The sequence below is a fragment of the Varanus komodoensis genome, unplaced genomic scaffold (genome assembly GCF_004798865.1).
Source record: "Varanus komodoensis strain SLA01 unplaced genomic scaffold, ASM479886v1 scaffold10, whole genome shotgun sequence".
In the NCBI taxonomy this organism is placed as follows: domain Eukaryota; kingdom Metazoa; phylum Chordata; class Lepidosauria; order Squamata; family Varanidae; genus Varanus; species Varanus komodoensis.
In genome coordinates, this window is record NW_025335269.1 from 16,180,039 (window position 1) to 16,192,459 (window position 12,421).

At 41.5% G+C, this 12,421-nt stretch overlaps 1 protein-coding gene across 1 annotated transcript in view; it reads right to left on the minus strand.

The window, feature by feature from the left end:
• AVL9 (AVL9 cell migration associated) overlaps positions 1–12,421 on the minus strand; it is a 34,590-nt gene that overhangs the window by 13,913 nt on the left and 8,256 nt on the right. The window contains exons 2-8 of the mRNA XM_044454757.1: positions 11,674–11,794; positions 9,350–9,435; positions 8,248–8,319; positions 6,036–6,125; positions 4,916–4,982; positions 4,336–4,376; positions 1,688–1,726 (exon numbers count right to left, since the gene is read on the minus strand). Of these exons, the coding sequence (XP_044310692.1) occupies positions 1,688–1,726; positions 4,336–4,376; positions 4,916–4,982; positions 6,036–6,125; positions 8,248–8,319; positions 9,350–9,435; positions 11,674–11,794 (516 nt within the window). The remainder of the gene's footprint in view (positions 1–1,687; positions 1,727–4,335; positions 4,377–4,915; positions 4,983–6,035; positions 6,126–8,247; positions 8,320–9,349; positions 9,436–11,673; positions 11,795–12,421) is intronic.

The following is a 12,421-nucleotide window of genomic DNA, read 5'->3' on the forward strand; positions in this document are numbered from 1 at the left end:
GAGGAAGAAAAGAAACCTTGTTCCCAGTACTGATCTCTAAGGCTCAAAATGACAATGGCTCATGGAAAACACTACTATGACATAAGCCTCTGGGGCTTTTTTTATAGTCTGTGCAGGTAATACTTCCTGAAAGAGTTTGGTCCCAGGTCACACAGCCTTGCAAAATGTGGTCCTCCAGAGCTTTTGGCCTACAACTCCCATGGGTCCTCACCACTGGCTCTGCTAGCTAGGACTGATAAGAGTTGCAAGCCAAAACAGCTGAAGGGAGAAAGGTTGTCCACGCTTGGTCTAGGTCTGAGCCAGCATGACCATTAATAGAGAAACCGTCATCTTCTCTGAAGTGCAAGCCCTCCTTTGCCTCATGAGAGATATTTACTCTCTCCTCTTCTGCAATATCTGAAAACTAAACAAGTACTGGTTATAAAACTGCAGTCCCATGATCCTATGCAGCATCTGATGGGCGAGAAGAGGCTTCAGATTCCTATATCTGCGTCTGGAGATAGCATGCTAAACTCAGAACTGTGAATTGGAGCACAGGCCCTCTTTCTGCTCCCCACCAATGTGGAAAGAACCATACTCGCTGCTCTCCAAGTTCAAGGTTTGAAAGGGGGGGGGGAGATGGGCTAGGAGCGCAGGCGACTAGGATTTGTGTTATCCTGAGACCTCCCCAGCTTTCTTCCCTCTCAACCTGAAACGCTGTCATTAGCTGTGCAAAAAAATCCCATCTAGTGAAAATTTGGGGCAGGAAGAGAGAAAGGGAAAGCTCACCTCCACTGCTCCTTCTACCTTGCACAGCCTCTGAATTCAGGGGCTTACGACCATTGCAATAGGATTCCCCCCTAAGTAACCTCTCTGCCCCCAGCAAGGGCTGAAGCTATGAGCCAAGGATATAACCACCCCTTCCACAGGCTGCTGAAATAGAAGTAAAGCAGTGCTCCTCATTTGATATCTTCCTCTGCAAGGATCAAGGAAACACTCCCTAGATTTCCAGAGCTTTAGAACTGGATAAGCAACAATGGAGCAGTGGGAGTATTACTTTCTTGGAATGCTCTCAATTTGCATATTGGGACTCATCAAAAGTTCAGATGAATCATCTTCTCCATATTTCTGTAGCAATAATAGCATGCAGCGCTTGAACCATCTATCATTAGTTTCTTAGTAAGTGCAATAATTGCAGGAACATAAATTAGAAGACTTTACAGAGCTTAAACTGCTGCAGTACACTTTTATGAAATATAAACTTCTGCTTTACTCAGATTCAGATATCTTATTTTGGATGTCCCTCTCTCTCCTTCCTATATTCACATTTTCTGCTCCAAGCCCTCCCTCTTTATTCTAGAGATATTACTATTTTCTGGCCAAGCAACTTATACAGAAGCTCAACAGCCATCTCTGAATAGTTACATATCGGTAGAGATACAGCCACACCACACTTTTAGCAAAGTCTGCTTACCTTTGCTCTGGCAGCTACTGCTGCTGAAAACATTTAAAAACAGCAACAGAAAAGCAATAGAAGCCTCACCATACTAGGTATGTGTGGGATTGTGCACCTCATTGATCCATAGAGGTCATGGATACACTTTGCAGTCAACGGTATGATGTGTGTTCATCCATATTAGGTACATGGCTTAACAAGTCCATTTCAATTTTTTCCTGTCACTTTAAAGAGACAGAGGAAAGAACTTACCTTTTTCTCTAGAAGAATCAGCTTAAAAAGAATTAAGACCTTCAAAACAAAAGGACACAGAGCTTAAAAAACACCAGCAATTAATAAATTCATTGTACTTTTATTCAGATTTCCATTTGATACTTCATAAATGTATAATAAAAGTCCTAGCAATTATAAACATGATCATGTTTACTTATATGTGTAACTGACTTTTCTGCTAAAATGCTCAAAGCAGCTAAAAATACAGATGGAATAAAAGAGCTCATAGTAACAGCAATCTCCCCTAAAAACATTAACACTTACATGCGGCCTTTCTGTTTTAACAAAAACATCAAACAGAGCAAACATTCTTGATGCAAACCAACAACAATTTTACGTACATTAAAAAACTGACAAAAACAAGCTAAACAGGTAAACTAGCACCAGACATGAGCAAGGCAAGCATAATCAAATTCGGAAAAGTTTAAAAGTTTAGCAGAATATCAAAGGAAAGACCAGGGCGGGGCTTTCCATAATCTAGGCACTGCAACAGAGAAAAACCACAGCTCAATTGTAACTGAGAACCTTCCAGTCAGTGGAAGGTCAGTGGAACAGGAACATATAGAAGACGCTTCTTTAAGCATCTTAGCCTCAAGTCATTGAGTGCTTTAAAGACAATAACCAGCATTTAGAGTTGAACCTGGCAACAGACCAGTGATGCTGAAATTTAAAAAACCAAAGTTTTGCTGCCAAAGCTATTCAAAGGCAGTGCCCACATACAGCAATATTGCGGTAGTCTATCTCAAGATAGCTAAGGCTGTGTGACATCAGCCTGGTCCACTTTCTCCAAAAAATGGGCACAGCTGATGCATGGCCATAAATTAATCAAAAACATTCCTGGTCCTATCAATCACCTGCATATTCAGGAATAAATCCAGGTCCAGGAGCCTCTCAAACAGCAAACCCGTTTTTTTGTTTGTTTGTTTTTAAGGAAACCCATCAAAAGCAGGCTGGATCTCTATCCTTGGATCACCCATCCTACCAACCATGGGCACCTCTGTATTGCTGGAATTAAACTCATATCCAGTCTAAGCAACCAATCACCCTTAGAGCAATCACTTTTACTGAACTTAAAATGTATCGCCAAAACCTCATTGGAAAAGTTGCATTTTCACTGGTCATCAGAAGGAGAGCAAAAGTGTTTCACAATTTGGCATCACTCTAGAGAAAGGCTGTGTCCTTTCTGACACATTTCTGGAGGCTGAAAAAAATGGAGCAAGATGTCTGATGCTGATCTTGCATTCAGATAGCTGAAGAACAGCAGCCCACAGGAGCTTATCTCACTCCAAGGCCCTTTAAAGCTTTAAAATTCAGTCCCTGAAATCCAGGTATTTCCCCTGGATTCAGCTCAGTCCACAGTAAGGCAGCACCAACAGTATGAACACCATTGATCTTGGGAGAGAGTTTACTAGCATATTCTCCCAACATTTTTCCCAGCTACTTTGCTAGCAAATTCATAATGATCACTTGCATTAAAAAATTAAGGTATACATAAGAAATGCTACTAGCACTTTGAGCTGAGCTTGGAAAGACACTGACAACCAGCAAAGATGGCATAATATCCGAATAACATCTTCAGACCTGTATGTTTTACAGCAACATTTTTAGCCAGCTAGAATTCCTGAATTATGTGGAACATATTAAAGCAGATGTGAAAAGGCCATGAATGACAGTGGCCAGGTACAGGAAAGATCAGTGGTGATACACTAACTGAAGCTGGTAAAAGCAGTATGAGCTTCATGGTTTGGCATTTGTATAAATTAAAATTGTGCATACTTTTTAAGACCATTTTTCCACTGCACACATGGGAAACATAATTAGGATTGTACAGTTATTAATTTGAACTTTTGCTATCACAAAATTTATCAGGGATATCTAAAATTCTTGTTCATCCTAAATGGATAACAGGTCTTTCAAATATTAGGAATCCATAGCATGAATATGTATAAGTTCATTTCTCTTTATGTCACATATGTACAGTCTTTATTGGGTCAAAGGTTGTGCAAGAAAGGGGGTTTTTAACTTCCATCCCTGCGGCTAATAAATCTGGCAGTGAAACACAACTATCGTTTAATAACCAAACTATCCCATCTATTCTACAATACATATTTTTAGTTTATGCTCCTCATTTTGTGCCATCCCTCCCCATTTTAACCACTTAACACACCATCACATCCTATCTATTTTTTGTCAACCCACTGTATTTGTTTCATCCCATTCCTCTTTAACAAGTGTCTCCGTCTTATTTCCTCTATTTTTGTTTCATTTTCTATCATCCAGTTTATTCATTAAAATTTGCAGGGTAACTCTGGCTTTGACACAGCGCAGGATCTAGCCCAGCCTCCATCAACCTGGGGCCTTCTAAATAGGTTGAATAGGACTCCCATCAACCCCTGTTTAGCAGGGCTGGTTGCCTTGCTGGCTGGGAATTATGTGTGTTGTTGTCCAAACATTCCTGGTGGGCATCAGGTATGGGAAGGCTGGGCTAACAGTTAACCCCAGGAAGGAATGTGCATATTATAACAACATACAGAAGTTTTAAGCTATTTAAAAATTATGATAAAATGCAAAAGAAGCTTAGAAGCTGCATACATTATGCACCACATTCATGTAATGAAGAAACATACCTTATGTCTAAAGTGAAGGACAAGATCTCGTGGAGACAGACCTAAAAATAAAATGAGCAAGACAGTTGTCACACCTCAGTAAGAGCAAATGACTTACATCCCTGTTCGTAGAACTCATAATGTCAGATATGTGCCCGTTTATTATATGTATACCAGGAACTGGCAAACGGCTTGGTTCACTGACCACAAATGTGAATTGGATTTTAACTAGCAAGAATAACTGCCTTTTCCCATCAAATCTAGCAGAGAAGGAATAGGAGGAAGGAAAGTTGCATGCCCTGCTCCTACTAATACACCTTTAATCCAATCCATTGTTTCTGAACAAACACCATTTGGAGGAGACAGCTAAGCAATTTACTCCACTGAACAATTGGCATGCCAAAAAATCTATGTAAAAGGAGAAAATCTCAGCATTTATGAAGCATTGCAATTATACAGGCCCATGACTGAAGGGAACAGTAATCATAATAATTAGGTGATTATTCAGGCACACAGGTTTGGCATTAGACTTTATATGTAGTGAAGTACTTTATTAAGTGAAAATTGGGCAATTATGTGTCATTTAAGAAACACTGCTTACCAAGATAAACTTGTGACCCTTCCAGTGAGCTTCCTCCAAGTGAGCTATTCATATGCTCATAAAGCTCCTTAAAAAAAAAAAAAATCAAAGCATTAACATTACTTTTTTAAAGTCGGCTACCAGAAAGTAAATGAAAAGGCTAGTCTACTTCATGCAATAAGGACCTGCCAAAAGGCTACTACTAAGAGCTTTGATGTTACTTTTAAAGCATTCCTAAATACATGAGCATCAGTCCAGTGGACTCTTATAGGCCTGGGCTAGGATACAAAGGACTTCTTTAGGTGTAATGCAGGGTTTTCACGTTTCCAAAGGGATTTTTCAGTTCATGTATATGTACATGCATATGTGTATTTGTGCCATGCCACAAACTCTGGAATATCGTTGCACATCAAAGAGCACCTAGCAAGGGAGCCCTGTGAAGAGCACTGCTTGGGAGATTAAAGCACAAAACTCCCTTAGGGAAGCAGCACTTGCCACAGGGTTCTTTCTAGGAAGAGACAAAGCTGCTTTATTACAGCTCTGACCATTTGTCCATCTAGCTCAATACTGTTCACACTAGGTTGGATCCAGAGTTGCCCCTGTGAACTGAAAGGCTCCTTCTGTTGGCTGTGGGAACTGGGTTCCAACGGAGGAAACGAGATCTGGCAGATGCTGCAGGAAGGGGAATGTGCTCTGATTTTTAAGCCTATTCCTTCTTCCCTCTGCACTCTCAGTGCTACCTCACACAAAGTTTTGGAAGGCTCTCCAACCCTCCAGAGCTGACTTTTTGGGGAATCAGCAAAGCCATCACTCCCTATCCTTCCTCCAGCAGCAGCTGCTAGCTCACAGGGTTCCAACGTGCTTAACTCTGGACACAATTCACTGATCAGCAGCACCTTTCCAGGGTTCCAGACAATCTGACTTGGAGACATCCAGGAGTAAATGTGGGAACTTTTGCCTCCATATGATCTACCACTGAACTACAGCCCTTCCTCTGTATCCTGGCTATGAAAGCAGAAATCAAATCTGTAAAAGTTAAGCCCCTGAAAGTCAAATTTCAATTGTACTACTTTTACATTTAACTATAGTCCAAACATTTATATTTTTTATGAAGTCTTAGAATTTTATACGGAAAACTTACCTTAAGAATTGATATTTGGGAAAAGTCTTTTTCTTCAAAATAGGCATGTGTAATTAGCTGCAGCTTAGCTTGGAGTAGTCCATACAGAGGCTTGCAAGAGAAACACATGATGTTACATCAAAACAGCCAGGCAGCAAAGAACAGCAACACACATCCTTTCAGTAAGGATGAATGTGATTATCTCAGATTATTGTCAAGCACATTCTCTCAAACATATAACCACATTAGGCAAGAGTTAATTTGTAAAGATTTTGTGTCAGTCATTCAGTCCAGCAGCACTGAAGAAAGCACCAGTTCCTATCTCATCACAGTCTTGTGCTTCCTTAGTGTAGATCAAAGTCTTAGGTAACAGGATGCTCAAACAGGATGCTCAAATACAGACAAAACAGGGATAAAGGCGAGGAGCGCTTTCTTTCAGCTTCGGCTGATCCATCAGCTGCGTCCCTACCTGGAGAACGACTGCCTGGCAACAGTGACACACGCATTGGTGACTTCACGACTTGACATCTGTAATGCGCTCTACATGGGGCTGCCCTTGAAGACGGTCCGGATACTTCAATTGGTTCAAAATAGAGCTGCCAGGCTGCTGACGGGGACTGGGCGTTATGTTCACATGACTCCAGTTCTCCGTCAGCTTCACTGGCTTCCCATTGAAGTCTGGGCCCAATTCAGGGTGTTGGCGATGACCTATAAAGCCCTTAATGGCTTGGGTCCTGGTTACCTGAAGGAGCGCTTACGTCCATATATGCCCGCCTGCCCCTTGAGATCAGCGGGAGAGGCCCTTCCCCGGGAACCCTTCGTGAAGGATATTAGGAGGGTAAGTACTCAGAGGAGGGCTTTCTCTGTGGTGGCGCCCAATCTATGGAATGCGCTCCCCAGAGAGGTCCGCCTGGTGCCGTCGTTATTTGTTTTTTGGTGCCAGGTGAAGACCTTTTTATTTAAGTGTTATTTTAATTGTTAATTTTATTTATTTATTTTATTCTTTGGCCAGGTTGACTCAAATTATATTGTTTTTATATTGTGATTTATTTATTGTTGTGAGCCGCCCCGAGGCTTCGGCGAATGGGGCGGCATAGAAGCTTCCTAAATAAATAAATAAATAAATAAATAAATAAATAAATAAATAGGTAGATAGATAGATAGATAGATAGATAGATAGATAGATAGATAAATACCTGCTCCTTTTGAGAATGGTATAGTTGCAATGTTTTGACTAGGTAGCCCCAGCTTCAGATCCCCACTCAGCCATGATGCTCACTGGGTGACTTTGGGAGGGTAACTGACTCTCCATCTCACAGGGTGATCAAACGGGGACTAGAGGCAGGGAGATCCATGGACACTGCCCTGGGTTCCATGTTTTACATCAATTTCTTCACGAAAAATATCTAACGTTATAGAATTTAACTTTAGAATCTAACTTCAAAGATCATATAAGTGATGATAATTGGGATTTCACATCATCTGGATGTTAAGTCAGATGTGATTTGAAGAAATATGTTGGGAAAGGGCCTTTTCTGTGAATTAATATGGCTCAACAGACTAGAACTATAAGGGGACTGAGAACTGGGTATATTACTCTCTAGGCCAGGGAAGGGCAACTTGAGGGCCACGGTGCTTCTCAGATCCCACTGTAGCCTACATTCCTGACACCTGCCAATGAAATGTAGTTGGTGGGCAGTAGTGTGGTGGGGAGAAGCAGTTATTTTGCTTTGAAACAAAGCATGCAAGGAGCATGCACACCTTGCTTTAAAGCAAAATCACACTGTTTACATGCTTTGTTTTAAAGACAAAAGCTGCCTCTTTGCTGTTGCTGCAGCTTTTGTGGTGTCAGAGCAGTGGGGTCTGCCAAAAAAAGCACATACAGAAGTACAAATACCCATTGGGGACCATGTTTCTTGCCACTGCTCTAGACTCTGTTTCATTTGTATCCAATGATAGATTTTAAGGATAATATAGACTGAAAAATGCTTTGAACAACAGAAATTACATGTCCTATTTCTCAGACTACACAAAGGTTAAAATGCAATCATAATATGTGAGGTATTAAATTACAATTGCTCTCTTTTTAAGAGTTTACAAATAACAGTTTTAAAAATCATCAAACATAGCATTTTGAAAGATGGCTGGCTCAGAGTTCAATACTCAAACAGCTTTTTTAAATATGAAAATATCCCCCAAACAAGCTGTTTCTAGGCATGTCTCTATCTCTTACCAGCTGGCTTAGTACACAGACACTTTTCTGGACTGTTTCTCGAGTAACATCTGCTTGCCTTACTTTCAGTGCCTTGGAAAAAGGAAAAAAAAAGCAAGCTTTTACTATACATTTATTTATCTGCAGTTAACAACAACATTTTAATGTAGGGATCTTCCACTAAAAGGGCTCCTTTGTTTATAAACTTGACACTGTACAGAAATTAAATATAGAACAGGCTCTGCCCACAGGCTTATGTCTTAACAAACACAAGACATATTATATGGGAAGGAAAAAGAAAGTAAAGGGGGGGTACAGTCAGAAAAAAAATCCAAGGTCAATGGACAGGTTCCTTTGATTTAATTATTATTGGGATACAGGAAAAATCTGTAGTATTTTGAAAAATGAATTTCCAAAGCCAAATGCTTGGAAATTCTATCAACTTTATAGTAATGACAAGGATCAGCCTGCATGCTCTCATTCATGACATGGCCATGCTGGCTGAACGATGCTGACAGCTGTAGTACGTCTTTCGGTTATATAGGACCACATCCAGGGCAGCTGCCTATCTCTCTCCAGACATAGTGGGTTACAGACATCCTATCAGGAATGGAAGAACAGGCAAATAAAGTTCACCCTGTGCTTCTTCTGCCCTGTATAAGACGTTGATGAAGTCTTTTGCACCTACTCCAAGAAGGACAGACTAAGGCACTACTGGAATACTTTCCATTTCAGCAGAGGCTCACTCTTCCCCTCCCTGGCTCACTAGAATGCCCACCCAGCACCAGTTCAGCACAGGGTCACAGAACCTAAAAGCCGCAGCTGGTGCAGAAAGAACCATGCTTGCTGAGAGGATGGAAAGAGGGTGCTCCAAGGTCTCAGCTCTGACTTTGGAACACATTTCTGGGGTTGGTGGTAGGACTCCAACATCTCCTGGGGCCATAGGATTATTCCCTGAACAGACATAGGATAGCAGCCAGATATGGTTTTTTTCCTCCTGATCCACCTTGTTACATACATATGTGTATACATTGTTTTCAGATTTTCATGCCTTTCAATAAAAAAGAGCATTTTAAGCCATGGATGTTAAATGTTGAATTTCACACAACCACAATATAATTACCTTAGCTTCAATCTGCCTATAGCATGAGACACCATATACTGTGTTTCGTTCTCCATTCCTTGGCGGCAGGTGGAAAAACACAGTGTCTGAAATAGAAGAGGAGATGCTTATCACCCTTCTCCGTATCCCCCACAGGGCCAACATGCAAATGAATGTTAAGTTATCCAGGAAAAATGGCCATCTCATGGTATGAGATACCAAGCGAGATGGGCATACATGGATATTTTGCTGCAGCATGCAGGGAGTACTCAATCTGTTTGGCTGCCCTAGGGGAAAAATTTCATTCACCTACCAATAGACCTTATGGGGTGGTGGTGAAGCCCCTCAGACAACAGAGGCAAGGAATCTTGTTCTTCCCCTTAAGAGTTTCCCCACTTGCAGCCATTTGGTTCTGTTTCATTCAAGAGAACTACATGTCTGCTGCCAGAGAACTGGCTGGTTAGTTTGACTCAGTATCGGAAATTCAGCACCACCACTGCTTCTTGACCCTTGAACCCTTTATGCTTATCATTTCGCTATGCTATGGTGACAGCGGAAGCCCTGACTGGAAGAACACTTCCCCCACACCTATACATCAGCCTGCAGACTACATTTTAGACATGATTATCCTGTGCACCTTTGGCTCCCTCACTTCCTTCTTGCCAGTAATGTATGGCTCCTCTGGATTCGAACTGTACTTTGGCCTCACCCTGCTTCCTTCTCATCCTATCTCCACCATTCACTGTAGCCTGCTTTTCATTCTGCTCCTTTAGCTGCTCTGTCTGTTGTCCAGCCTCCCAACCTATACAGGAGACTTTCATCACAAATACTGCCGTGTTTGTTCAGAGTCTCTTCTTGGTTTCCTGCCTCACTCCCTGCCACCTTTGCCTATTTCCATTTCTCTGTCTATTGCCTGCTCTGCACCTTCCTGCAGCTGCTTTGCCTCTAGGCTCCCCGGTGCAGCTTTCCACTACCTGGCAATGCTGGCTGGGGATGATGGGAGTTCCAGCCCACCACATCTGGAGGGCACCTGGCTGGGAAAGGCTGCCCTAAAGCTTTGCTCAGCCAGTTCTTAGGATGCACCTCATGAGGCCTATGTGAGGTCCTCATCCTAGCCAAACCGACATGGTTTGCTTCCCTCAGAGATGCTCAGCAGCAAGCTATTTAGTTGATTTAGTTTCTTGAGTAGCTGAATACTCTAGCCCATGATACTAGCTCAGCTAGTAAGTGCAACAGAAAAGAAATCACCAAGCCAAGCCTCACACCTTAAGACGCACTGCCTGGACCTGAACTGAGACAAACAGAATGCGGAGAAAAATGGTAACTGTACAAAACTTGCTGTCTGCCACTTTGACTGCTGCCTGGGATATGGTTCTCACCCAGCATTCCCTGTTCCCAACTCATACTGGTTCTTAAGAAACAAGTTGCTCACCGAAGTTTATCAGGTATAAAACCTATAGATCTTTTAATGAGAATCTTATGATCAACTGTTAAAATTGTTTAGATGTCTCTGGGCATGCATATGGTCTGTTTATATGTACAGTACAGAAGTTTTTGAGCTCTGAACTCAAAAGATTTTGAACTCTGTCAATCACCCAGAAACCTTTGGCTTTTGGACTGTATAGAAATGTAATAAAGGAAATGAAACTGAAATGTTAACAAAATTTCTAGTATTACTGAATGCTTGAAAGGCACCCTTATAGGAAAAAGTACTTGCTCCCCATAAAGAGCATCTTACACATCTTCAAAGCACCTGTGAACCTCCAACCAACAAAAAAAAGGCAGCAATACTCAGGGGAATGCTTTCAGTGGAATATGTCTGATCGCTTTGTTGTTACTAAGATCGCTTTGGAACAAGTGCCCTTGCTTTTACCAATGCTAGGCATGAATGCTGGTCGCCATAGTAACAGAATGGCCAGCAGCCCTGCTTTGACTGGTGCATTTGACTGTGATATCTGGGAACATTTCACACTCTGCAACTTAATCAGGTACATGTTAACAGGGCGTTAGTTCTAGGGATGGGTTTCTACCTAATTTGCCCAAATCCAGCATACCGTATAATTTATTCTGCTGCACAGAATCTTTGTGGCCACAGGGCCAGAAATTTCACTTTTTTACAGCAAACAAACAAACCTAAAGAAAACTGAAAGCCAAACTAAGCATTACTTCAAATGAGTGGTCCGGTGTTATTGCTTTCAAAATACCTTGCTCTTCTCCCCAATAACAGAAAAGTCTTAGAATTAAAGCAAAAGCTAAGTTCTTCGCTCAATACTCAATTTCACACTTGCTGTTCACCATCAATGACTATGTGCACCCTGGGGAGTTAATCGCAAATGACTTCTTACCTTCTTGATAATTGTGAGCACCATCTGGCAAGGCAAGGAAAGGCAAGTATTTCCATTCCTCTGGCAGAACGTTGCTGTCATGGCCTTCTCCTGGGATTAGGGGAGGGTAGGAGAACTCAACCTGCAAACAGCAAGCTTATGTTATGTGGACTGCTCCATGAGAAGTGCCTTCTGTAAGGAGATGTAAAACAAACCGCTCTGTATGCCACCCTCCATGATGCTTATTTATTTTCCATACCCCTCTCAGGAGACTGCCAAGTAAGTCAAAGAACAGTGTTTGTAGTTGCAAATGGACTAATGGGAACACAGACACACCTACAAAACACACAAAATTATTTTCAGTAGGAGCACAAATGACAAGCAGGATTTGCTGAATAGATCAAATACAAGATGCACTCCTTTGTGCATTTAGACAGGAAAAACGACCTACTACTCCCTGCATGGCATGGCAGACTGGGGAATACTGGCAGTTATAGGACATTTTCCTGTCTATCCATGCAAAAGAGTGTGTCCTCACATAATACAATGGATTGGTTTGCAAATACTGTGTGAATGCAGTTAATTTATAAAAATAACAAATGAAGAAGCATCCCTACGATGCTTCCCTTCTGGATTTAAAATTAAAATCCATTGACCATTCCCTTCTTCTTTACCTTAAAAAAACATCCAAACGGGGAACAAATAGTTGAATATAATTAAATAAGATTATTTCAGATAAGGATTTGCCAAAACCAAAGTTCTATGAGGC